The sequence below is a fragment of the Gorilla gorilla genome, chromosome 3, assembly GCF_029281585.2.
Source record: "Gorilla gorilla gorilla isolate KB3781 chromosome 3, NHGRI_mGorGor1-v2.1_pri, whole genome shotgun sequence".
NCBI classification, from domain to species: Eukaryota; Metazoa; Chordata; class Mammalia; order Primates; family Hominidae; genus Gorilla; species Gorilla gorilla.
In genome coordinates this window covers 91,223,373-91,249,889 of record NC_073227.2, presented here as the reverse complement: position 1 = coordinate 91,249,889, position 26,517 = coordinate 91,223,373, and the positions used below count along the sequence as shown (strand labels likewise).

The 26,517-nt window shown below is 41.0% G+C and overlaps 1 protein-coding gene across 2 annotated transcripts in view; it reads right to left on the bottom strand.

The window, feature by feature from the left end:
* Positions 1-11,094: 11,094 nt before the first annotated feature.
* Positions 11,095-26,517, bottom strand: part of DCK (deoxycytidine kinase) — a 37,262-nt gene continuing 21,839 nt past the window's right edge. The window contains exons 3-8 of one of the 2 annotated variants that reach the window (XM_055384484.2): positions 19,638-19,831; positions 18,492-18,639; positions 16,267-16,382; positions 15,448-15,538; positions 13,302-13,405; positions 11,095-12,649 (exon numbers count right to left, since the gene is read on the bottom strand). In XM_055384484.2, the coding sequence (XP_055240459.1) occupies positions 12,634-12,649; positions 13,302-13,405; positions 15,448-15,538; positions 16,267-16,382; positions 18,492-18,639; positions 19,638-19,831 (669 nt within the window). In that variant the 3' untranslated portion in view covers positions 11,095-12,633. The remainder of the gene's footprint in view (positions 12,650-13,301; positions 13,406-15,447; positions 15,539-16,266; positions 16,383-18,491; positions 18,640-19,637; positions 19,832-26,517) is intronic. The other variant, XM_004038789.5, reaches the window with a different exon arrangement.

The window sequence follows — 26,517 nt, the reverse complement described above, 5'->3', positions numbered from 1 at the left end:
GAAGTTCTAGCTAATGTAATAAGACAAGAAAAGGAAATAAAAGGTATACAGATTGGACAGGAAGAAATATATACAATTCTCTCCCTTCATAGATGACAGTCTATGTAGAAAATCTGAAATAATCACAAAAAAACTCCTGAAACTAATAAGTGATAATAGCGAAGTGGCAGGATACAAAGTTAATTTCCAACATCAATTGCTTTCCTATAAACCAGCAATAAAGAGGTAGATTTTGAAATATAAAACATTACCATTTATATTACCACTCCTAAAAATGAAATACTTAGCTTTAACTCTTACAACACATGTACAAGATCTATATGAAGTAATCTATGAAACTTTGATGAAAGATGACAACTAAATGGAGAGATGTTCTGTGTTTATAAATAGGAAGAATCAACATTGTCAAGATGTTCAGTTCTCCATAACTTGATCTACAAATTCAACACAATCTCAACCAATCCCATGAAGTTATTTTGTAGATATTGACAAACTGATTCTGAAGTTTATATGGAGAGGGCCGGGCATGGTGGCTCATGCCTGTAATCCCAACACTTTGGGAGGCCAAGGTGGGAGATTGCTTGCGCTCAGGAGTTTGAGACCAGCCTGGGTAACATCGCGAGATCCCGTCTCTACAAAAAAAAATTAAAATTATCTGGGCACAGTGGCATGTGCCTATAGACCCAGCTACTCAAGAGGCTGGGGTGGGAGGATCGCTTGAACCCATGAATTCAAGTCTTCAGTGAGCTGTGATGGCACCACTGCACTCCAGCCTGGGAGACAGGGTGAGAACCCATCTCAAAAAAATAATAAAAAATAAAAATTAGGTTTATATGGAAAGGCAGAGGACTCAGAATGGCCAACTCAATGTTAAAGAAGAACAAAGTTGTAGGACTGACTCTATCTGACTTCAAGATTTATTATAAAGCAACGGTAATGAAGATAGTGTGGTATTGGCAAAAGAACTGGTAAACAGGCCAATGGAACAGAGTACAAAGCTCAGAAATAGACCTACATAAATATAGTCAACTGATCTTCAACAAAGGAGCAAAAGTAATACAGTGGAGAAAAGACAATCTTTTCAACAAAGATCGTTGAATGGTCAACCATCTTTGTAGACATCCACATGCAAAGACATAAACCAAGACACAGACCTTACACCCTTCATAAAAAATTAACTCAAAATAGATAATAGACCTAAATTTAAAATGCAAAACTATAAAATTCCTAGAAGATAACTAGATGACCTTTGGCAAAACAATGACTTTTTAGCTACAACATCAAAGGCACTATCCATGAAAGAAATAACTGATAAAACTGGACTTCATTAAAATAAAACACCTGTGCTCTATGAAAGACAATGCCAATGGAGTAGGACAAGTCACAGACTGGGAAAAAAATACTTCCAAGAGACATGAAAAAGGACTGTCATCCAAAACATACAAAGAACTCATAACTCAACAATAAGAAAATGAGCCCCAAAACACAAACAGAACCTCACCAAAGAAGATATACAGATGGTAAGTATGTGAAAAGATGTTCAACATCATGTCATTAGGGAATCAAAATTAAAACAAGATACCACTACAGATCTACAAGAGTGACCAAACTCCAAAACAATAACAACACCAAATGCTGAAGTGGGTGTGAAACAATGGGTACTCTTTCATTGCTGGTGGGAATACAAAATGGCACATATCCACTTTCAAATACCATTTGACCATTTCTTATAAAATTGAATATATTCTTACCATGCAATCCTGCAACTGCTCTCCTTGATATTTACCCAAAGAAGCTGAAAACTTAGTCCACATAAAAACCTGCACATGGATGTTTATAGGAGTTTTATTCATAATTGCCAAAACCTCAGAACAATCAAAACATCCTGCAGTAGGTTAGTGGGTAAACTGTTTTACATCAGGTGATGGAATATTATTCAGCACTAAAAATAAATGAGTGATAAAGCCATGAAAAGGCATGGAGGAAACTTAAAAATACACATTACTAAGTGAAAAGTGAATGAAGCCAATATGAAAAGGCTGCATACTATATGATTCCAAGTATATGACATTCTAGAAAATGCAAAACTATGAATATAGTAAAATGATTACTTGGCAGGGATGATGGGGATGAACAGGCAGAAACGGGGATTTTTAGGGCAGTAAAAACAATGGCAGATAAATATACGTTTGTCTAAACACACTGAATGTATAACACCAAGAATGAACCCTAATGTAAACCATGGGCTTTGGGTAATATGTTGATGTAGGTTCATTAATTGCAACAAATGTACCAAGTATTGAGGGAAATGCTGATAGTAGGGATGGCTCTGGAGGGCAAAGGAGGAACAGTGAGTATATGAGATGCTTTACTTTCTGCTCAATTTTGCTATGAACCTAAAACTGCTCTTAAGAAATAAAGATTTTTTTTTAAATGTTTTATTTTGTGTATGTGTGTGTGAGCAACAAGGCTGTTTATTTCACCTGGGTGCAGGCGGGCTGAGTCCGAAAAGAGAGTCAGCAAAGGGTGGTGGGATTATCATTAGTTCTTATAGGTTTGGGATAGGTGTACAAAGTACATTCTTAAGGGCAGGGTTGGGGGGTAGAATATTACAAAGTACCTTCTTAAGGGCAGGGGGTCGGGGGAGAATATTACAAAGTACCTTCTTGAGGGCAGGGGAGAATATATTATATCAGTTAGGGTGGGGCAGGAACAAATCACAATTGTGGAATGTCATCAGTTAAGGCTATTTTCACTTCTTTCGTGGATCTTCAGTTGCTTCAGGCCAACTGGATGTATACATGTAGATCACAGGTGATATGATGGCTTAGCTTGGGCTCAGAGGCCTGACATTCCTGTCTTCATATATTAATAAGAAAAACAAAACAAAATAGTGGTGAACTGTTGGGGCAGTGAAAATTTTCAGGGGTGGTATGGAGAGATAACAGGCGATGTTTCTCAGGGCTGCTTCTAGCGGGATCAGGGGCAGTGTGGGAACCTAGAGTGGGAAAGATTAAACTGAAGAAAGATTTTTGGGTAAGGGGTGATATCGTGGGGTTGTTAGAAGGAGCATTTGTTGTTCCCTCTCCCTCTCCCTCTCCCTCTCCCTCTCCCTCTCCCTCACCTCTCCCTCTCTTTCCACGGTCTCCCTCTGATGCCGAGCCGAAGCTGGACGGTACTGCTGCCATCTCAGCTCACTGCAACCTCCCTGCCTGATTCTCCTGCCTCAGCCTGCCGAGTGCCTGCGATTGCAGGCGCGCGCCACCCCGCCTGACTGGTTTTCGTATTTTTTTGGTGGAGACGGGGTTTCGCTGTGTTGGCCGGGCTGGTCCCCAGCTCCTAACCGCGAGTGATCGGCCAGCCTCGGCCTCCCGAGGTGCCAGGATTGCAGACGGAGTCTCGCTCACTCGGTGCTCAATGGTGCCCAGGCTGGAGTGCAGTGGCGTGATCTTGGCCCGCTACAACCACCTCCCAGCCGCCTGCCTTGGCCTCCCAAAGTGCCGAGATTGCAGCCTCTGCCTGGCTGCCGCCCCGTCTGGGAAGTGAGGAGCGTCTCCGCCTGGCCGCCCATCGTCCAGGATGTGAGGAGCCCCTCTGCCTGGCTGCCCAGTCTGGAAAGTGAGGGGCATCTCTGCCCGGCCGCCATCCCATCTAGGAAACAAGGAGCACCTCTTCCCGGCCGCCATCACATCTGGGAAGTGAGGAGCGTCTCTGCCCGGCCGCCCATCGTCTGAGATGTGGGGAGCACCTCTGCCCTGCCACCCCGTCCGGGATGTGAGGAGCGTCTCTGCCCGGCCGCCCCAGCTGAGAAGTGAGGAGACCCTCCGCCTGGCAACCGCCCCATCTGAGAAGTGAGGAGCCCCTCCGCCCGGCAGCCACCCCACCCGAGAAGTGAGGAGCCCCTCCGCCCAGCAGCCACCCCGTCTGGGAAGTGAGGAGCATCTCCGCCCGGCAGCCACCTCGTCCGGGAGGGAGGTGGGGGGGTCAGCCCCCAGCCCGGCCAGCCGCCCCGTCCGAGAGGGAGGTGGGGGGGCCAGCCCCCAGCCCGGCCAGCCGCCCCGTCCGGGAGGGAGGTGGGGGGGACAGCCCCCCGCCCGGCCAGCCGCCCCGTCCGGGAGGGAGGTGGGGGGGGTCAGCCCCCCGCCCCGCCAGCCGCCCCGTCCGGGAGGGAGGTGGGGGGGTTAGCCCACCGCCCAGCCTGCCGCCCTGTCCGGGAGGGAGGTGGGGGTTCGGACCCCCGCCTGGCTGGCCACCCGGTCCGAGAGGTGAGGGGCGCCTCTGCCCGGCCGCCCCTACTGGGAAGTGAGGAGCCCCTCTGCCCGGCCAGCTGCTCCATCCGGGAGGGAGGTGGGGGGGCCAGCCCCCCGCCCGGCCAGCTGCCCCGTCCGGGAGGGAGGTGGGGGGGTTAGCCCCCCGCCTGGCCAGCCGCCCCGTCCGGGAGGTGAGGGGCACCTCTGCCCGGCCGCCCCTACTGGGAACTGAGGAGCCCCCCGCCCGGCCAGCCGCCCCGTCCGGGAGGGAGATGGGGGGTTAGCCCCCCGCCTGGCCAGCCACCCCATCCGGGAGGTGAGGGGTGCCTCTGCCCGGCCGCCCCTACTGGGAAGTGAGGAGCCCCTCTGCCCGGCCAGCCGCTCTGTCCAGGAGGGAGGTGGGGGGTCAGCCCCCCGCCCGGCCAGCCGCCCCGTCCGGGAGGTGAGGGGCGCCTCTGCCCAGCTGCCCCTACTGGGAAGTGAGGAGCCCCTCAGCCCGGCCGGCCGCCCCGTCCGGGAGGGAGGTGGGGGGGTCAGCCCACCGCCCAGCCTGCTGCCCTGTCCGGGAGGGAGGTGGGGGGTCAGCCCCCCGCCTGGCCAGCCACCCCGTCCGGGAGGGAGGTGGGGGGGTCAGCCCACCACCCAGCCTGCCGCCCTGTCCGGGAGGGAGATGGGGGGTTAGCCCCCCGCCTGGCCAGCCGCCCCATCCGGGAGGTGAGGGGCGCCTCTGCCCGGCCGCCCCTACTGGGAAGTGAGGAGCCCCTCTGCCCGGCCAGCCGCCCCGTCCAGGAGGGAGGTGGGGGGGGTCAGCCCCCTGCCCGGCCAGCCGCCCCGTCCGGGAGGTGAGGGGCACCTCTGCCCGGCCGCCCCTACGGGGAAGTGAGGAGCCCCTCTGCCCGGCCACCACCCCGTCTTGGAGGTGTACCCAACAGCTCATTGAGAACGGGCCATGATGACAATGGCGGTTTTGTGGAATGGAAAGGGGGGAAAGGTGGGGAAAAGATTGAGAAATCGGATGGTTGCCGTGTCTGTGTAGAAAGAGGTAGACATGGGAGACTTTTCATTTTGTTCTGTACTAAGAAAAAATTCTTCTGCCTTGGGATCCTGTTGATCTGTGACCCTACCCCCAACCCTGTGCTCTCTGAAACATGTGCTGTATCCACTCAGGGTTGAATGGATTAAGGGCGGTGCAAGATGTGCTTTGTTAAGACAGATGCTTGAAGGCAGCATGCTCGTTAAGAGCCATCACCACTCCCTAATCTCAAGTACCCAGGGACACAAACACTGCGGAAGGCCGCAGGGTCCTCTGCCTAGGAAAACCGAGAACTTTGTTCACTTGCTTATCTGCTGACCTTCCCTCCACTATTGTCCTGTAACCCTGCCAAATCCCCCTCTGCGAGAAACACCCAAGAATGATCAATAAAAAATAAAAAAATAAAAAAAAGAAGGAGCATTTGTTGTGTAGAAAGATTGGTGATGGCCTAGATGCGGTTTTGTATGAATTGCGAAAGTAAAAGGAAGACACATGGTCCAAATAAGAGAAGGAGAAAAACAGGTATTAAAGGACTAAGAATTGGGAGGACCCAGGACATCCAATTAGAGAGTGCCCAAGGGGGTTCAGCATAATTATTTGCTTGGTTGGCGAGTTTTGGGGCTCTATCCTTGAGTTTTTTTATGTTGTCATATACCAGGCCAGACTGATTTAGGTAAAAACAACACTCTTCATTTAAAAATATAGAGTCCTTTTTCAGCAGTGAATAAATTGAGGCCTCGGCGATTTTGGAGGAAAGAGAAATGCAAAGCCTGCTGGCTTTGTTTGTTAAAGAAGGATTAGAAATGGCTAGGAGACAGTGAGTGAGATTGATACTGTGGTGGAGATAGCTGGGCAGAGGTAGAGGGTGGCATAAGAATGGGAACGAGAATAAGAGTATAAAAGTAAAGAACAGGACTTGATCAGGATGAAAGTGTTGGGGTGTGTCCTGTCAGCAAAGATCATCTATCCACTCCAAGAGGGAGTCAAGAGTGGAGGATTGGGGATAGACATTCACAATGGAAAGGAAATGAGAGGTTTTAAGAGGCGGGATAATGGCTTGTAACCTACATAGAAGAGGTTATGAAATGATGACAGAATAGAATGGGCCTGTGAGGCTGGAAGGAGATATTTTCCTTTGTCCAAGAACCATTTGCCTTGTGTGGGAACAGATTGATAGGTGGAAACTTCAGTAGGAGAGTAAATAGGAGTGACCAATGAAAACGAGAAAAACTGGCCATGAGGGACAGAAGTTGGAATGCTAGCTGCTTCTTTAGCTACCTAACCAGCATAAGCATTGCCTTTTGATCTGATCAAAAGGATCTGATGCCTTTTGATGGCCCTTGCAGTGAATGACCCCAGCTTCCTTTGGAAGTAAAGTGGCTTTGAGAAGAGTTTTTATTAAAGAGGCATTAATGATGGAGGACACTTGCATAGTGAGGAAATTTCTTTCTGCCCATGTAACAGCATGGTGGTGCAGGATATGGAAGGCATATTTACAGTCAGTATAAATATTGACGCATAGTCCCTTTGTAAGAGTGAGGTCCCAAGTTAAGGCAATGAGTTCAGCTTGCTGAGAGGTAGTGGAGGGGGCAGAGCGGTAGCCTCAATGATAGATGTGGAAGATACTATAGCATAGCCTGCCTTTGCTGGTGAGTGGCGATTAGGCCTGATCGAACTGCCATCAATAAATCAGGTGTGATCAGGGTGAGGAACAGGAAAGAAGGAAATATGGGGAAATGGAGTGAATGCCAGGTGTATCAGAGAGATATAGTCATGGGGGTCAGGTGTGGTATCAGGAATAATGTGGGAGGCTGGATTGAAGTCCAGGCCAGGAAAAATGGTAATTGTGGGAGACTCAACAAAGAGTGAATATAGCTGAAGGAGCTAGGGGGCAGAAAGTATATGCATCAAGTGTGAGGAGGAAAATAGATTTTGAAAGTTATGGGAACTGTAGAGAGTAAGTGGAGCATAGCTTGTGATTTTGAGGGCCTCTAAAAGTATTAAAGCAGTGGCAGCCACTGCACGCAGACATGAGGGCTAGGCTAAAACAGTAAGGTCAAGTTGTCTGGACAGAAAGGCTACAGGGCGCAGTCCCAGCTCTTGTGTAAGAACTCCGACCGCATAGCCCTGCACTTCAGCTGTGTGTAATGAAAAGGGTTAGGATGAGTTAGGGAGAGCTACTGTGGGAGCAGCTTCTAGGGCTGTTTTTAAGGAACGGAAAGGAGTGGCGAAAGGATTTAGGATCTATGGGGTCAGCTAGCTTTATCTAGAATAGAATAATGGGTTGTGGAGGGAGGTACTGAGGATAGGAGAGTATATGGGTTTGGCACCACAGGGTGGATAGGCAAGACCATTGGTTGATAAAGCGCAGATCCTGAACTAACCTGTAAGACTTGTCCGGTTTTTGGACAGGTAAAATGGGGGAATTGTAAGGAGAGTTTATAGGCTTTAAAAGGCCATGCTGAAACAGGTGAGTGATAACAGGGTTTAATCCTTTTAAAGCGTGCTGTGGGACGGGATATTGGCATTGAGCGGGGTAAGGGTGATTAGGTTTTAATGGGATGGTAAGGGGTGCATCATCTGTCACCAAGGAGGGAGTAGAGGTGTCCTATACTTGTGGATTAAGGTGGGGAGATACAAAGGGAGGATGCGAAGGAGGCTTTGAACTGGGGGAAAAGGTGGCAATGAGGTGTGGCTGTAGCCCAGGAATAGTCAGGGAAGCAGATAATTTAGTTAAAATGTCTCGATCTAATAAGGGAGCTGGGCAGGTGGGGATAACTAAAAAGGAGTGTATAAAAGAATGTTGTCCAAGTTGGCATCAGAGTTGGGGAGTTTTAAGAGGCTTAGAAGCCTGGATGTCAATACCCACAACAGTTATGGAAGCAAGGGAACCAGGCCCTTGAAAAGAAGGTAATGTGGAGTGGGTAGCCTCCGTATTGATTAAGATGGGGACAGACTTACCCTCCACTGTAAGAGTTACCCAAAGCATCTGTGATGGTCCAGGAGGCTTCCAAGGCGATCGGGCAGCATCAGTCTTCAGCCACTAAGCCGAGGACAGCTGGGAAGGAGTCGGCCAAGGAACATTGGGTTTGGGCTCCAGGGGCTTTAGGAGCGGCAGCAATGTGAGTCGGATAGTCTGACCTCCAGTGGGGGCCCACACAGGCAGGACATGGCTTAGGAGGAATCTTGGGCACCAGGCATTCTGAGGCCCAGGGGCCAGGCTTTTGGCATTTGAAGCAAGGTCCACAAGGATGTTTTGAAGGAGCCCCTGGGAGCTGTGGCTCGGATGTTCTGAAGTTCTTGTATGCTGGAGACATGGTTGTGGGTTGTCTTACAGTGGAGGCAAGTAGCTGTAACTCAGAAACATGTTGCTGTCTGGCTACCTCCACTCTATTATTGTACACCTTGAAGGTGAGGTTGATTAATTCCTGTTGTGGGGTTTGAGGGCCGGATTCCAATTTTAGAAGTTTTCTAATGTCAGGAGCTGACTGGGTGATAAAATGCATATTGAGAATAAGACGGCCTTCCTCTGGGGTCTAGGACAGTAAAGCATCTAAGGGTTGTTGCCAAACGGGCCATGAACTGCGCTGGGTTTTTATATTTGATGAAAAAGAGCCTAAATGCTAACTGATTTGGGAGAGGTCAGATAAAGAAAAAAAGGAGCATTAACCTTGACTATGCCTTTAACTCCAGCCACCTCTTTAAGAGGAAATTGTTGGGCAGGTGGGGAAGGGCTAGTCGCGGAAGGAAACTGTAAGCCAGACCGGGTGTGAGGAGGGGAGGTGATAGAAAGATTACAGGGTGGGGGAGCAGAGGCTGAGGAAGAATTGGGACCTGGCACAGCCTGGCAAGGAGCAGCCTGGGTAGAAGGGGAGAGGTCAGATGAGTCCGTAGAAAAGGATTCAAAGGACTCAGAGCTTGGTGTGGAGACTGAAGGAACAGACAGCAGAGAAAGAAGGATTTGGGATGAGTCGCATTGGGAGCAGAGACTAGGGAGGGACAAATGTGTAAAAGAATGCCTAGACATCAGGCACCTCAGACCATTTGCCCATTTTTCAACAAAAATTATCTAGATCTTGTAGGATAGACAAATTGAAAGTGCCATTCTCCGGCCACTTGGAACTACTGTCGAGTTTGTATTGGAGCCAAGTGGTATTGCAGAAGAAAATAAGGCATTTAAGTTTTAGGTCAGGTGTGAGTTGAAGAGGTTTTAAGTTCTTGAGAACACAGGCTAAGGGAGAAGGGGGAATGGAGGGCGGAAGGTTGCCCATAGTGAAGGAGGTAAGTTTAAAGAGAAAGGTAGAGACACGGGGAAGGGGGTGGGCGAGCAGCCTGGGGCTGCAATGTGGGTGAGCAACCAAAGCAGACGTCCCCGCAATTGACTTGCCACCAAGGGAATGTGGGTGAATCACCAAGGCAGGATTCCCTGCAGTGATCAGACACCAATGAAATGTGGGTGAATAATCAGTCAGGCATCCCCACAGTGATTAAACACCAAGGGAAGACTGTCTTCCTGAGTCCATGACCAGCGCCGGAGTTTTGGGTCCATGGATAAAATGTGTCTCCTTTGTCTCTACTAGAGAGGAAAAAGAGCTGGAATTGGAAGGACAGGGAGATTGAAGGGTAGCGAGACAGGCTGGAGAAGAGAGTGAAAAGACCGCTTACCGGATTTGAAATTGGTGAGATGTTCCTTGGGCTGGTTGGTCTGAGGACCCAAGGTGGTAGGTGCATCTCTTCACAGAGTGAGGGTGAGAACAGGGGACTGGTCTCCCAAAGGAGTCCCTCTGACTCGGGTCTTTGGCACCAAATGTCTCTCGCGTCCGTGTGAAGAAACCACCAAACAGGCTTTGTGTGAGCAACAAGGCTATTTCATCTGGGTGCAGGCGGGCTGAGTCCGAAAAGAGAGCCAGCCAAAGATGCTTTAAAGTTTATGAATTAAAGTAAGACATAAAACTGGTAAAATCCAAATTAGGTCTGTAGTTTAGTTAATAGTAGTATACCAAAGTTAGTTGTTTTGATAAAATATTATTGTTAAATAAAGTTATCATTGGGAAATAACTGAGTGACAGGTAAACAGGAACTCTGTAATATTCTTGCAACTTTTATGAGTCTAAAGCTATTTCAAAAAAAGCTTTTAGCGCAGGGCACAATGGCTCGTGCCTGTAATCCCAGCGCTTTGGGAGGCCAAGACAGGATGATCACTTGAGCCCAGGAGTTTGAGACCAGACTGGACAACAATACCCCATCTATACAAAAAATAATTTTAAAAAATTAGCCATCATGGTGGTGAAAGCCCTGTAGTCCCAGCTACTTAAGGGGCTGAGGCAGTATTGCTTGAGCCCAGGAGTTTAAGATTATAGTAAACTATAACTGCGCCACTGTACTCCGGCCTAAGCAACAGAACAAGACCCTCTCTCAAAAAAAAAAAAAAAAAAAAATTAAAAGAAGAGGTAAGTTAGTCAAATGAAGGCTATTATTTACCAGACTTAATGTTGCAATGTATCTAGCATTTTTCAAAGGCAATAACATCTATATCTCTATTTTAGAAACATTTTACAACTCTGTTCTTTAACATATGACAGACTTAAGTTCTAGGTGGCTCAGTATAAGTTTCAAGTTTTAGGCATAGCAGAAGAGAAAATTCTGGATGAGAAAAATAAGTCTTGTATTATTAATTACCTTTCTAGGAGAGCAAACTATAAAGAGCAATATATAAATTCTAATGGAAGACATGATATAGGTAATAGATCCAAGAGATAATCCAGACCACCATTAGGCTCAATTCTATTATGACCACCACACTGAGACAACTTTTGAGTCATGACAAATAAATAATAAATTTTTATTAGCGTCTTTTCAATTCTACAAATTTTAAAAGTCATTATACATTTTTAAAGGTTACTAAAAATCACTGAAATATGTCTCCACTTAAAATGGAATCAAAGTAATTTACACAATTTTCACCTTTAATATTCATAATTTATTTAAAAGTAGAATAAATTTTAATTCTAAAATGATTATTACATCTTTTTAGAACTGAAATTACATTTCAATGAGTGTAGCTCCACTGTAGTTCATGAGGTTTATACTTAAGAAATATTTAATTAACAAATTAATTTATACCAAACAAAAACAAACTAAAAAAATGCATACGTATAATGAGACAGTTTATGTATGGTAATTACAGATTTGAAATTAAGTCTCCTTTGCAAAGATCAGTGCATCTGGACTGGTTAATCCACTAAATTATCATCTTTGAATAAGAAACCAAAAACAAAAATGACTTGGAAAGAAAAATAGTAGTTTAAAAGTGAAAATGACTCTTCCCCTTATTTTAAAATACATAAAATTTTCTAAAACGTAAAATGGAAAGGTTTAATAGACAGGAAAAACACTGCACACCTTAACTAAACAAACTAGAAAGAAAATATATTTATATACAGAACTAAGATGAATCCATGCATTATTTTTACAAATATTCACATAGATGTTTTAGAGATAGTTAAGTGTGTCTCATTAATTAATGGATGCTTTCTAGCCTCTGTCTTCATTAATTTTATTTCCTATTCAAAAAAAAATAATGCTTTCAGGATATATTACATATAGAGCAATATCATTTTTATCAGTAATTTGTCTGAAAAAGAGAAAAACTTAAAGCAGAACCCTACAAAGCAAGGCAAACTACAAAGCAAAGAATAATCACAGTGTTTGCAAAATAGAAATGTGTGACTTTAACTTTATAGCAGGCTGCCTAATTAATCCAGACAGTAGAGAAAGCAGACTGAGGCAGGAAGTAAGAGGTGGGACTAAACTGTTAAGAAGATAATAATTTAAAATAAAACTTCAGAATCCTTATTCTAGGGATTCCTTTAATTCCACTTTGCAACTTTTAATAGGTACACTAATTTACACAGGACACACTACCATTTACTATGTAACATTGAAGCTTTCAGTTTAAGAAACTGGTCACCAACGAGGTGAGAGGCACCAGGGAAAAAAGCCAACCTGCTGAGGAAGACAAAAGAGGGGAATGACAGAAGGAAGCTGGATCTTTTATAATGTAGTTCAGTCACTATGCTGATACTGGAACCATCTACCTCTACATTTCCTGCTATGAGAAATAATGTCTTTGTCTTTAAATGTCTTTTTTAAAAAAAAACAAAAGAAAAGAAACTGGTCAAAAAGTTTTGCATAAGATTCATTTTAAAAATCTTTTTTCCTTAGAACAAAAATGATTAAAAACTTGAGTTTTCTAAAGAAACATATTAATATGAAGTTACGAAGATACACAAAGCTGAAGTATCTGAAACCATTTGGCTGCCTGTAGTCTTCAGCAAGATCACAAAGTACTCAAAAACTCTTTGACCTGAGGAAAGGAAGAAAAAAAAATCAGTATAATTCCTTGACTAATTTGAGGTATCTAATATTCATCTTCATTTAAAAGTATATAATAGTTGAAGACCCCAGCTGTATAAGTAACTACCACAATGCCATTGCATTTACTTTCCAAAGAAATATTGTTAAGGCCGGACGCAGCGGCTCATGCCTGTAATTCTAGCATTTTGGGAGGCCGAGATGGGTGGCTCACTTAAGGTCAGGAGTTTCAGACCAGCCTGGCCAACATGGTGAAACCCCCCATCTCTACTAAAAACACAAAAATAGGCCAGGCGCAGTGGCTCATGCCTATAATCCCAGCACTTTGGGAGGCCGAGGCGGGCAGATCACCTGAGGTCAGGAGTTCGAGACCAGCCTGACCAACATGGAGAAACCCCTTCTCTACTAAAAATACAAAATTAGCCGGGCGTAGTGGCACATGCCTGTAATCCCAGCTACTAGGGAGGCCGAGGCAAAAGAATCGCTTGAACCTGGGAGGCGGAGGTTGCGGTGAGCCGAGATCGCGCCGAGCCGAGATCGCGCTATCGCACTCCAGCCTGGGCAACAATAAGCGAAACTCCGTCTCAAAAAAAAAAAAAAAAAATTAGCTAGGCATGGAGGCGTGCACTTGTAATCCCACCTACTCGGGAGGCTGAGGCAGAACTGGTTGAACCTGGGAGGCAGAGGTTGTGGTGAGCTGAGATCGCGCCATCACACTCCAGCCTGGGCAACAAGAGCAAAACTCCGTCTCAAAAAAAAAAAAAAGAAATTAGCTAGGCATGGAGGCGTGCACTTGTAATCCCACCTACTTAGGAGGCTGAGGCAGAACTGGTTGAACCTGGGAGGTGGAGATGGCAGTGAGCCAAGATTGTGCCATTGCACTCCAGCCTGGGCAACGGAGCAAGACTGTCTCAAGAAAAAAAAAAAAAAGAAATATTGTTAAATACTTCAGTAGTAAAAGATGAATGACCTAAAAGGTCATTTTAGGAGTTATTTATTGCTCTGTCGCCCAGGCTGAGTACAGTGGTGCAATCAAAGCTCACTGCAGCCTTGAACTCCTGGCTAGGTGCACACCATCATGTCTGGTTAGTTTTTGTTTGTTTTTTATAGAGATGAGGTCTCACTATGTTGCCCAAGCTGGTCAGGAACTCCTGGGCTCAAGCAGTCTTCCCACCTCAGCCTCCCAAAGTGCTGGGATTACAGGTGTGAGCCACTGCATCTATCAATCTAAGATAGATATAGTTCTAAAATAGCTGTAACACCAATTTTATAATCTCTTCATTTAAATATCATAGACCACTGACATATGCAGCTTTAACACTGATAACATTAATAAGCACAATAGTTCAAGCAACTTTGAAAATCAAACATGTAGTAGATTTGTCATGTTTCTGAAGCACATATGTGAATCACATACTTTGCAATGTCAGCGTGTGCAGAAAATCATGTAAGGAGTCAATGAACCTAGCCTACTGACCATAATGTAAGAATATGCTTGTTCTCTACATATTCTAGGCTACTCAATAATTCTCAAGAAACAAAAATTATTGCCTTGTAAAAATACCTTAATAAGAAAGTCAACTGCTAGCATTATTAATAAAAGTAAATATAATAATGTGAAATGATTCTTAGTCAAAACAAAGAAGTGTTAGATAAAATTAAAAAGTGATTTACAAAGTCAGTTAAATTGATGGTTGGCTGTTAATACTTAATGCTGACTTAATTTCATTTAATAGTATTATAAGTGAATTTATCCTATATTTTTAACATCATTAGTAGTATGAAGAGGTCATTGGAATTTTCCAGAGAAGCTTTAGTTCATACCATGGGAAAAACAACTACATGTATACGCTACAGTAGTTACATAAAATGTCAAGATTTTCAAAATCCTTGATATATCCCTTATGAATGTCAAGTCTCTATTAAACAGCAGACATTATGCCACAAAAGAAAGGAAAAATCAAAGTTTTCTCAAAACTAAACCAAACAAATTGTGCTCTCTTCTTTATAGCTTAATCACTCAGTTATCAACATGGGTATATAGGGATGTTTGTTATACCAATTCCCTTACTATTCTCTCTCAAATATTCATCAATAAATTCTCACCCATTCCCTTTATCAATATGGGCACCACTCACTTAAGAGAATATGGTCAACTCCCAGTGATTTGGGCAATAAATGAACTGTGATTAAGACAATGACTCAATGATTAAGTAATGTCAATTAATCCTTGACATGATCCCAAATGAAACTCAAAACTAAAATCCCTTAATCTCAAGACTTTGGCCAACGTAAAAATAGATGAGATCCATATCCTGTAACTTTAAATATCCTCCATATTGAATTTAGTTGAAAAAGATAAATTTAATTTCACAAGCAGTTTATTATTAAAGTATCTAAAGATTGGTGGTGTAGGGAAGAGAGGAAGAAATGGGGACAAAGCAGAGAAAAAGGGGGTGAGAAAGAATTTTTGTTATCATGATTTTACCTATCCTACAGATAGAGGCACTAAAGGATTAAAAAAAATCCTTATTTTGTTTTTATTTATTTAATTTTTTTCTAAGAGATCTGTCAGATTCTGAGATTCCGAAGGATCTTTATTTTAGCTCAGGCCACAAAGCTAGAATTTAGTCAGGACTGGAATCTTAAACAGTCCAAAATCTTCTAAAGCTCTTAACTGTTTCTTAATGTAACTTTATGGAAGCTTTTCTGTTAGAAAATTGTTTTCTCACCACTCAGTACACTTTTTTAGAAAAAACAAATATTTGTTTGTAGTCTGTCTAAATCTACCTTTTCAACCAGACTTTCATATTTGTCTTTAAAGTCTTCATTAACATCCAGTGTTAAGATAGGCACCTCCTGAAGATAATCGAAGTTGGTTCTGTTTAAAAAGAGAGATTAATAATCAGAAATGCAACAAAAAAAAGAGAGAAACATTAAAAATTCATTCGTATGTCCTTGGAAAATCAAAATGTTGTCAATCATTTACACTAAAGTTACTTTGCAGTACTTCATCTGGCAGCCCCTTCTTTCTCATCTAGATTTACCATATGGAGCCCAAAAACTTAGGTACAAAATATATACAGCTGGGTACTGTAACATATGATTCTCTTCAAAAACAAATAGCAGTCAATAAAGTAGGAATTTCTGCATTTTTAAAGATGAGAAAACTAAAGCTCAGAATTGTCATTCTGAAGCTCAGAGGCTATCCAAGGTCACACACCAATAAGACTGGACTTGAGCCAAGATCTGACTAATAACAAAGTCTATCCTCTCAACAACCATGCTATACAATCTCCCAAGTCAAAATTCTTTCTGAAAGAGTACCTAAATAATGTTCAGATATATTCCTACTTTATCACTTAAAGCGAAATTTCACATATTACGCTATCAATACCACCAAGGGATACTAGTTATAAAAACTTTAAGGAAATAGGATCTCATTGCAATCAAGAGAATGAAAATCTATACCTAGTTCTGGAAGATACCAATAAGCAAAATGACTGGAAATTTTACATATTGCTAGTCATATCTTCCAAATTTTAGATTAAAATTTAACAAAGGTAACAAAGGTATTTAAAATGAATAGTAAATAAAAATAAGTCTTACTTCAGTGTCCTATGCAGGAGCCAGCTTTCATGTTTATAATGAAGCTTCTCTAAATATTCAAGAGGAATGCCTTGCTCTTCATTTCTTCCCCGTAAATATATTCTATGTAAGCATGTCTAAAAGCAAGTAATAAGAGATGGAAGAAAAAGGCAGGGAACAATTATTCTTGTCTGCTGCCATCAAAATTTTCTTTTCTGTGTCTCTCTACTCACGCTAGCCAAAATCTCTACTTATTACTTCTTAAAAGTTGAAATAATTCATTTTTCCCTCCATGAGCTTTTCAGCCACTTGGTGGCTCTAAGCCAAGCAGTACTTTCAAAAATAAGTCTATAAATTTTTGGTATCCATCCACACATGAAATATACTAAGTTTGATAAAAAGGAGAAAAAAATTAAACATCTACTTAAAATGTTCAGAGACAACAGCTAAAAGGTATGCCAATCTATAAACATAATCTTACTTTGCTGTTAACCAACCTTGATTACAAAATATCTATGTTCAGTTCACATAAAACCACTAAAGACAGTGGTTCTTAATGTGATGAAAACTCTATATCAGCACAACCAAAACAACTTCGGAATGCTTTATGCCTGTCCTATATCTGCATTATCAAATAAGGTAGCCACTAGCCACCTGTGGTTTTTAAGCACTTGAAATATGGCTAGTGTGGTGACCAAGGAACTAAATATCTAAATTTTATTTAATTTTAATAACCCTAAATTTAAATAGCCACATTGGACAGTGCAGCTCTAGATTACGGTCCCCCAAAAGCACACATACATAAAAAATTTCGTATAATTTGTGGGGGCTCATATACCATGAGAAACTCTTCATGCATTCCAAGAAATAAAAGCCTCCAACCTAAATGACATGCATAAGACCATGGCAGCATATAAACTGTGTTTCAAACTTTACTCTAAATTCTCTTTTCAATAATTAAACAATCCTTTCATCCAAAGATATCAGAAACAATACTGATGAAATTATCAGTATCAAAATGAAATTATTAGTATTATTTATGTTTTTGGTGTTTGTACTATTTTCATAACTTTAAGAAACCTTTTCAAAAATAAAAGTGAATTTCAAAATTATTATATTTGCTAAATTCTAGCTTAATAGTGACTATAAATGTTTCAAGCAAAATGAAATTATTCATATTCCTTATGTTCTTTTTCACATTTTTATTTACTATTTTTGTAATTAAAAACAAAAAAATTTCAAAAATAAAAGTGAATTTCAAAATTCACTTTTGAAATTGCTAAAAAATTGCTAAATCCTTGCTTAATGAAGAACAAAATCTTTACTTAATGAAGAACAAAATCATCCGTTGGAATAGGAAACCTAATTTCTTTGAAAATCCAGCTTCGACAGCAACACAGTATTCTAATTTTAGGCCAGAAGTTATAACATTTACATTCATCAGTGCCACCCTGTGACTTAAGGAAAAAATGAGAATTAAAAAACAGAAACAATAGAAATGCACGCACCAAAATCAGAAAGCTTCTGATTAAATGTAAGATCTTAATATTTAGGTTAGTTTTATGAAAGGCATCTATTTGGTCATCCTGTATTCATTATATAACATCATATGTAAATAGAATAGCTATGTTACGACCTATCACAAAAAGCACCTTTTCAAGTGAGCTCCCTTAATGGAAAATGGCAACGGTCCTCTAAGTCTTTTCCCAACGATAGCTGCCATTATCCACTCATTCCAAGGCACAAACAACCATAATAAAAGATTTCTTGATATGGACCTCCATCAACATTGCCATTCATTCAGTAAATATTTACTGAGCTCCTACTATATGCTCCAACAGTGCCCAGCACTGGGTGTTCTAGGCACTGGAAATTCAACAGTAATCAAAATACCCAAGGTCCCACCTCATGAAGCCTATATTCTAGGAGTTGCTTGACCACATTCATTACTTTAACTGTGATGAATGAGAAGAGTCTGCAAATGTTAGGAAGAAATAATGAGTAAAATAAAAAAGAATTGAGGAAGCACAAAGAGCCTAAAAAAGCAACTTGCCCAGTCTGGGATTCCAGTTTGCTGAGAAAAAAGAATGCTTCTATCTACACAGTTACAAGTTTCTAATTTAGAGGTGGGGAGTGGGAGGTTGGGAGGCTGGAGTTAAACTAAATTGCCCTCATTACATACCACGGAAAAGAGTTCTAAATATTTCTTTAAATTTTCAATGAAACACATTTTTATTGGGTTTTACCTCTGGAGTGGCTCGAAGATAAATGATTCCATCCAATTCAAGGCTTTGGCCAAATTGGTTATTCATCCAGTCATGCCAGTCTTGATAAATTGTCCACTCTGTCTCATTCATGCATTCAGATTCATACAAATTAGATGCAAAAATATACCTAAAAGAGAGTCTTCATCAACACATGTATCATTTCAAAAAAAAAAACATAGAAATAAAAAAGAGAACAGGAACATGAAACATTCTCCTAAATCCAGTGGCACATAGTGCCGTGGAAAGCAGAAAAAGACAAGAGTCTTTCCATCATGTTTTTGGCCAATGGTTCTCAAAATACGGAGTGAGGACCCCATTAAGTCCCCAAAATCTTCTAAGGGGTTCTGTGAGAGGCCAGATTATTCATATACCAATATACTTCAAACAAACAAACATACCATAACAGATTAAATACAGAAGCATAAATAAAAATCCAGCTGTCTTTTAATAAGTGAGGCATTAAAGATATCTGCAAAAATGTAAAGCAATGATACTCTTCTAGCTACTTTTTATTTTAGAAAATATAACTTTTTTTGTCAAATGTATTTATATTAATATGTAATGAATTTATTGTTGCTAATTTTAAATCATTTTTGTGCATCTTAATTTCTAGTAATGTAAGTATCAATAGGACATGCTCTTTGGACACCTCGATAGTTATTAAGAATTGAAAAGGGTCCTGAGATCAAATGTTTGAGAACCTCTGTTCTGAGCTAACTTTGGAGGTCAAAAGAATCCTAGCATAAGTAGGGCAATTCTAAGGCCCCTTAGAGACTTTTATCTTCTTGATCCAGGTAAGAGTCTAGGATATAGATCCAGATTTAACCAGAGCAGATGAGAATTTTAAAAGGGTTAGAGGGAAAAACAACTTCTCTGCAAATTTAAATGAAATGGGCACCACCATATTCCCAACAGTTTCTATGGAAGCTGAGGACTGTAAATGCAATAACTTCCCTAATGCCATTAGTACCAGACTGCTGAGGGATTTAAATGTCATTTTCCATCTTAAATCCCCAGCTCAGCCATTCATTATTACTAATTCCCAGGAAACATTAAAAAAAAAAAAAAAAGTCCGGTTCTAAGATAAAAACTTCAAATGGCCACGTACAAGCCATTTATACATACCTGTCACTATACACAGATCGTTCAAAAAATAATACAGGTTTCTCTGCATCTTTGAGCTTGCCATTCAGAGAGGCAAGCTGAGCTCTTATTCGACTGAGACAGGCATATGTTTGGAAGGTAAAAGACCATCGTTCAGGTTTCTCATACATCATCTGAAGAACATTCCCACCATTTTTCTGAGACATTGTAAGTTCCTATTTTGAATGTGCAAAAAGAAATAAAAAGCAAAATTAATGGTCAATAGGGCTATTTTAATTTTTAAGGCTAAAAAATAAAAGTCAGATAAATAAATGCAATCATGATCAGCAAAACCAAGATGATTAAGTTCCCTTTCTCATACTCTTTCCCAATATATTTTTCAGATCGTCTGAGGTCTGGAAAATCCTTAGATCTTTCTCACAAGAGGTTACAAACTAATAACCTATGGAAGAAATCATTGTTTGGTCCAAAAGTCCTTTTTAAAACTTTGACTTAGTTTGTCAATAGTATTGTCAATATTTAAAAGCTAGATAATTTCACATAAAATATTTGGATTTAGATCTTCTTTTTTTTTCTTTTTTGAGATGGAGTCTTGCTCTGTTGCCCCAGCTGGAGTGCAGTGGCACGATCTCAGCTCACTGCAACCTCCGCCTACCGGGTTCAAGCAATTCTCCCGCCTCAGCCTCCCAAGTAGCTGGGACTACAGGCGCGTGCCACCATGCCCAACTAATTTTTTACATTTTTAGTAGAGACGGGGTTTCACCGTGTTAGCCAGGATGGTCTCGATCTCCTGACCTCATGATCTGCCTGCCTCGGCCTCCCAAAGTGCAGGGATAACATCTTCTTTTTAAAAATGAAAAAACCAAGCAGTACCATGCCCATATTCCCTCTTGGCAAAAATCAGCTAGAATCAAGTCACAGATGCCTCCTTTAGATGGGATATATGCTCTCCGGCTTATTAATCCCCACCATTCCCGGATGATTTTCATAACAGGCCTGATATATTCATTTGGCTGTCTGGCCCCTTTAGGCATTTGTATTTGTAACCCTCCAATCTTCTAATATAATACAATAAATAGTTCCTGCCCCAGATTTTGCAATTCAATAATCTTATTGTTAGAACCACATTTTACATGTTGAGGAAAAATACAAATGTAAATTTTAAAATGAAGTAAAAACTCTTATCATCTTAGAGTTAGAAATAGCATCTGGAACACATGAATCATTTTTCTCTTTCTATAAAGTTTTCCTAGTTCTGTCTGTCAAAAGGCCTATAAACAATGACAACATTGTAGGAATATACAAAAATATCACCCAGATTATAATCTCTAAATACCATTTCCCACTGAAAGGAATTAGAATTCTGATTCTAAATCTGGGGAAGAAAATATACAAGATGAGCTTCATCTTGTATATTTTAGGAAACTACTACAGACCACTGGGATTGTGCCAAGGACAAAGGAGCCAACATAAATAAGCTGCCACTGGTCAAAGAAAGAATAATTTGAACATCGAAAATGAATGGGAGGCAAAAATCCATGAGTTTATAATTCTAAACAAACAAACAAAACTCTAGTCATGTTTTGAGGCTCCTAAGGCACAAATTAATTATTCTGGGAATATGTAGGTAAAAAGAAAAAAAAAGTCCCATTTTATTTTGGCCTTTCCTGTATAAATACTTTCAGGGTAATAAAGTGGTATATGAGGAAGAGGTCTTCTTTCCTGAAAAATCCCAGCCAATAAATTCAGAAGGCTGGAGAAGGAATATCACCTTTTACAACACCTACTAATATACTGCAATGAGGCAACAATTAGCAATAGATGCTATCATTAGAGAAAAGTTAATTGGGAATTTTACAACGGATGAATCAATCTGACAACAGCTAAACTGTTTGATTTTAACATCACAAAACACATCTTCTTGATGTAAAGAAATACACATCACCAACTAGGAATCTTGCCAAAAAAGAATTGAAAGTAAATCTAATCAAGCCTGTCTCTACCTATAAATTTACTGGAAATACAGAGAACTGAAAAACATGTTAAATTTTACCAGAGATACACTCAGCCAAAACCAGAATGAGGAAAATTATGTAGAACAAATGACCCTGTTTCTTCAACAAATAAATTATAAACAAAGAGACAATCAATAGATTAAAATTTAAAAGGCATATCAAGGGCAGGCCCAGTGGTTCACGCCTGTAATCCCAACACTTTGGGAGGCCGAGGCAGGCAGATCACCTGAGATCAGGAGTTCAAGACCAGCTTGGCCAGCATGGTGAAAGCCTGTCTCTACCAAAAATATAAAAAATTAGCCAGGCGTGGTGGCACGCGCCTGTAATCCTAGCTACTCGGGAGGCTGAGGCAGGAGAATCACTTGAACTGGGGAGGCAGAAGTTGCAGTGAGCTGAGATCATGCACTGTACTTCAGCCTGGGTGACAGAGCAAGACTCCATCTCAGAAAAATAAATTTAAAAAAAGTAAAAGGTATATCAACCACCAAATGTAACGTGTGTGAACCTGGTTTGGCTCCTAATTTCAAAAAATTATGAAAATATTATTAGACAGTGGGGAAATATGAACACAGACCAGATAAGATGATAAAAAGAATTATTAATCTTTTAGATGATATTTTTTAAAAGACTATATTTCTAGAGTTCTCTGTGAGTCTGTCTTTTCCAGATGAAGTAATATATTCTCTCAGATAGAGGTTCTTCAAAGTATAGTAGGAGAAGCTCCAGGGGTCTCTGGATCTTTTCAGGAGGCTAAAGTTCTGGAGATCTGCTCATAATGACCTAAATATGCTTATAATACTACTGAGCTGTATACTTAAAAATGGTTCAGATGATAAATTTTATATTTTTGCCACAACAAAAAAATTAATCACTAAAAAAGATCACATACCTCCTTTTATTTTAATTTCTCAATAAATATAATCTCTCTCTTGCCCAAAGCAATTTCAAAGTTTACTATATTAAAATAACTTAGAGAACCAATCTTGATTCATCACCTAACAAAAAAATAATAAACTAGTTCTAAAAACACAAATATGTAAATTCAAACTGAATCAAAAATCTGAAATAGAATTTTCAGCTATGAAGATGTTACTGTCTCTTAGTTTAATAGTGTAACAAATTAGAAAATTAACAGTAAGCCAGGGTATCATTATCCGGTTCCTCAGGATAACTTATGAGTCATATAAAACATTTTCTTTTGATCCTATGCATGAAATTTGAGACAAATTGCTAGGGTTTTTTGTATGCAATTATAAATGTTAAGAATATTAAAAATTTATCCAGCCAGGTGAGGCAGCTCAGGCCTGTAATCCCAGCACTTTGGGAGTCCGAGGCAGGCGATCACTTAAGCTCAGAAGTTCCAGACCAGCCTGGGCAACATGGCGAAACCCTGTCTCTACAAAAAATACAAAAATTAGCCAGGTATGGTGGCGTGCACCTGTAATCCCAGCTACTCTGGAGGTTGAGGTGGGAGAATTGCTTATGCCTGGGAGGTGGAGGTTGCAGTGAGCCAAGACTGTGCCACTGCACTCCAGCCTGGGTAACAGAGCAAGACTCTTGTCTCAAAAAAAAAAAAAAAATCTAAAAAATACTGTGCATCATCTTTACCAAACTGAATGTTAATTTTATCAAGTTCTCCCCTCTGCAAACTACCCAGATAAAAAATATAAATGTGACAGAGTGAAACTACACTAAATACAAATTGGTAGAACATGGTTAGATAGAAAGCAGTTTAGCTACATTTGTGGGGGAAAAAAACCTGTACCTTTTGGCCCAATTAATTCCACTACTGAAAATTTACTTTAAAGAAATAATCTAGGCCAGGCGCAGTGGCTCACGCCTGTGATCCTAGCACTTTGGGAGGCCAAGGCGGGTGGATCACAAGGTCAGGAGATCAAGACCATCCTGGCTAACACGGTGAAACCCCGTCTCTACTAAAAATACCAAAAAAAATAGCGGGGCGTGGTGGCAGGCGCCTGTAGTCTCAGCTACTCGGGAGGCTGAGGCAGAAGAATGATGTGAACCTGGGAGGCGGAGCTTGCAGCAAGTTGAGATGGCGCCACTGCACTCCAGCCTGGGAGACAGAGTGAGAATCCGTCTCAAAAAAAAAAAAAAAAAAAAGAAATAATCTAGAATACAGATTTAACCACAAAGGTATTTATCACAATGCTAAGCGAATAGGTTATCATTCCACTATTATTAGGCATTTATATTAAGTAAATAATAGTACATGCATACAATAAATTAGGCTGCTGTTAAAAATCATTTACAGTAAATTTTTAACGACGATTTTAATTGCCCTGATAAATTTTTTTTATACTTTAAGTTCTTGGGTACATGTGCACAACATGCAGGTTTGTTACATATGTATACATGTGCCATGTTGGTGTACTGCACCCATTAACTCGCCATTTACATTAGGTATTTCTCCTAATGCTATCCCTCCCCCCTCCCCCCACCCCACGACAGGCCCCAGTGTGTGATGTTCACCTTCCTGTGTCCAAGAGTTCTCATTGTTCAATTCCCACCTATGAGTGAGAACATGCAGTGTTTTGTTTTTTGTCCCTGCGACAGTTTGCTGAGAATGATGGTTTCCAGCTTCGTCTATGTCCCTACAAAGGACATAAACTCATCCTTTTTTATGGCTGCATAGTATTCCATGGTGTATATGTGCCACATTTTCTTAATCCAGTCTATCACTGATGGACATCTGGGTCGGTTCCAAGTCTTTGCTATTGTGAACAGTGCCGCAATAAACATATGTGTGCATGTGTCTTTATAGCAGCATGATTTATAATCCTTTGGGTATATACCCACTAATGGGATGGCTGGGTCAAATGGTATTTCTAGTTCTAGATCCTTGAGGAATCGCCACACTGTCTTACACATGGTTGAACTAGTTTACAGTCCCACCAACAGTGGAAAAGTGTTCCCATTTCTCCACATCCTCTGCAGCACCTGTTGTCTCCTGACTTTTTAATGATCACCATTCTGACTGGTGTGAGAGGGTATCTCATTGTGGTTTTGATTTGCATTTCTCTGATGGCCAGTGATGATGAGCATTTTTTCATGTGTCTGTTGGCTGCATAAATGTCTTCTTTTGAAAAGTGTCTGTTCATATCCTTGGCCCACTTTTTGATGGGGTTGTTTTTTTCTTGTAAATTTGTTTGAGTTCATTGTAGATTCTGGATATTAGCCCTTTGTCAGATGAGTAGATTGCAAAAATTTTCTCCCATTCTGTAGGTTGCCTGTTCACTCTGATGGTAGTTTCTTTTACTGTGCAGAAGCTCTTGAGTTTAATTAGATCCCATTTGTCAATGTTGGCTTTTGTTGCCATTGCTTTTGGTGTTTTAGACATGAAGTCCTTGCCCATGCCTATGTCCTGAATAGTACTGCCTAGGTTTTCTTCTAGGGTTTTTATGGTTTTAGGTCTAACATTTAAGTCTTTAATCCATCTTGAATTAATTTTTGTATAAGGTGTAAGGAAGGGATCCAGTTTCAGCTTTCTACATATGGCTAGCCAGTTTTCCAGCACCATTTATTAAATAGGGAATCCTTTCCCCATTTCTTGTTTTTGTCAGGTTTGTCAAAGATCAGATGGTGGTAGATGTGTGGTATTATTTCTGAGGGCTCTGTTCTGTTCCATTGATCTATATCTCTGTTTTGGTACCAGTACCATGCTGTTTTGGTTACTGTAGCCTTGTGGTATAGTTTGAAGTCAGGTAGCGTGATGCCTCCAGCTTTGTTCTTTTGGCTTAGGATTGTCTTGGCAATGCAGGCTCTTTTTTGGTTCCGTATGAACTTTAAAGTAGTTTTTTCCAATTCTGTGAAGAAAGTCATTGGTAGCTTGATGGGGATGGCATTAAATCTATGAATTACTTTGGGCAGTATGGCCATTTTCATGATATTGATTCTTCCTATCCACGAGCATGAAATGTTCTTCCATTTGTTTGTGTCCTCTTTTGTTTCGTTGAGCAGTGGTTTGTAGTTCTCCTTGAAGAGGTCCTTCACATCCCTTGTAAGCTGGATTCCTAGGTATTTTATTCTCTTTGAAGCAATTGTGAATGGGAGTTCACTCATGATTTGGCTCTCTGTCTGTTATTGGTGTATAAGAATGCTTGTGATTTTTGCATATTGATTTTGTATCCTGAGACTTTGCTGAAGTTGCTTATCAGCTTAAGGAGATTTTGGGCTGAGACAATGGGGTTTTCTAGATATACAATCATGTCATCTGCAAACAGGGACAATTTGACTTCCTCTTTTCCTAATTGAATACCCTTTATTTCCTTCTCCTACCTGATTACCCTGGCCAGAACTTCCAACACTATGTTGAATAGGAGTGGTGAGAGAGGGCATCCCTGTCTTGTGCCAGCTTTCAAAGGGAATGTTTCCAGTTTTTGTGATATTGGCTGTGGGTTTGTCATAAATAGCTCCTATTATTTTGAGATACAGCCCACCAACACCTAATTTATTGAGAGTTTTTAGCATGAAGGTTGTTGAATTTTGTCAAAGGCCTTTTCTGCATCTATTGAGATAATCATGTGGTTTTTGTCTTTGGTTCTGTTTATATGCTGGATTATGTTTATTGATTTGCGTATGCTGAACCAGCCTTGCATCCCAGGGATGAAGCACAATTGATCATGGTGGATAAGCTTTTTGATGTGCTGCTGGATTCAGTTTGCCAGTATTCTACTGAGGATTTTTGCATCGATGTTCATCAGGGATATTGGTCTAAAATTCTCTTTTTTTGTTGTGTCTCTGCCAGGCTTTGGTATCAGGATGATGCTGGCCTCATAAAATGAGTTAGGGAGGATTCCCTCTTTTTCTATTGATTGGAATAGTTTCAGAAGGAATGGTACCAGCTCCTCCTTGTACCGCTGGTAGAA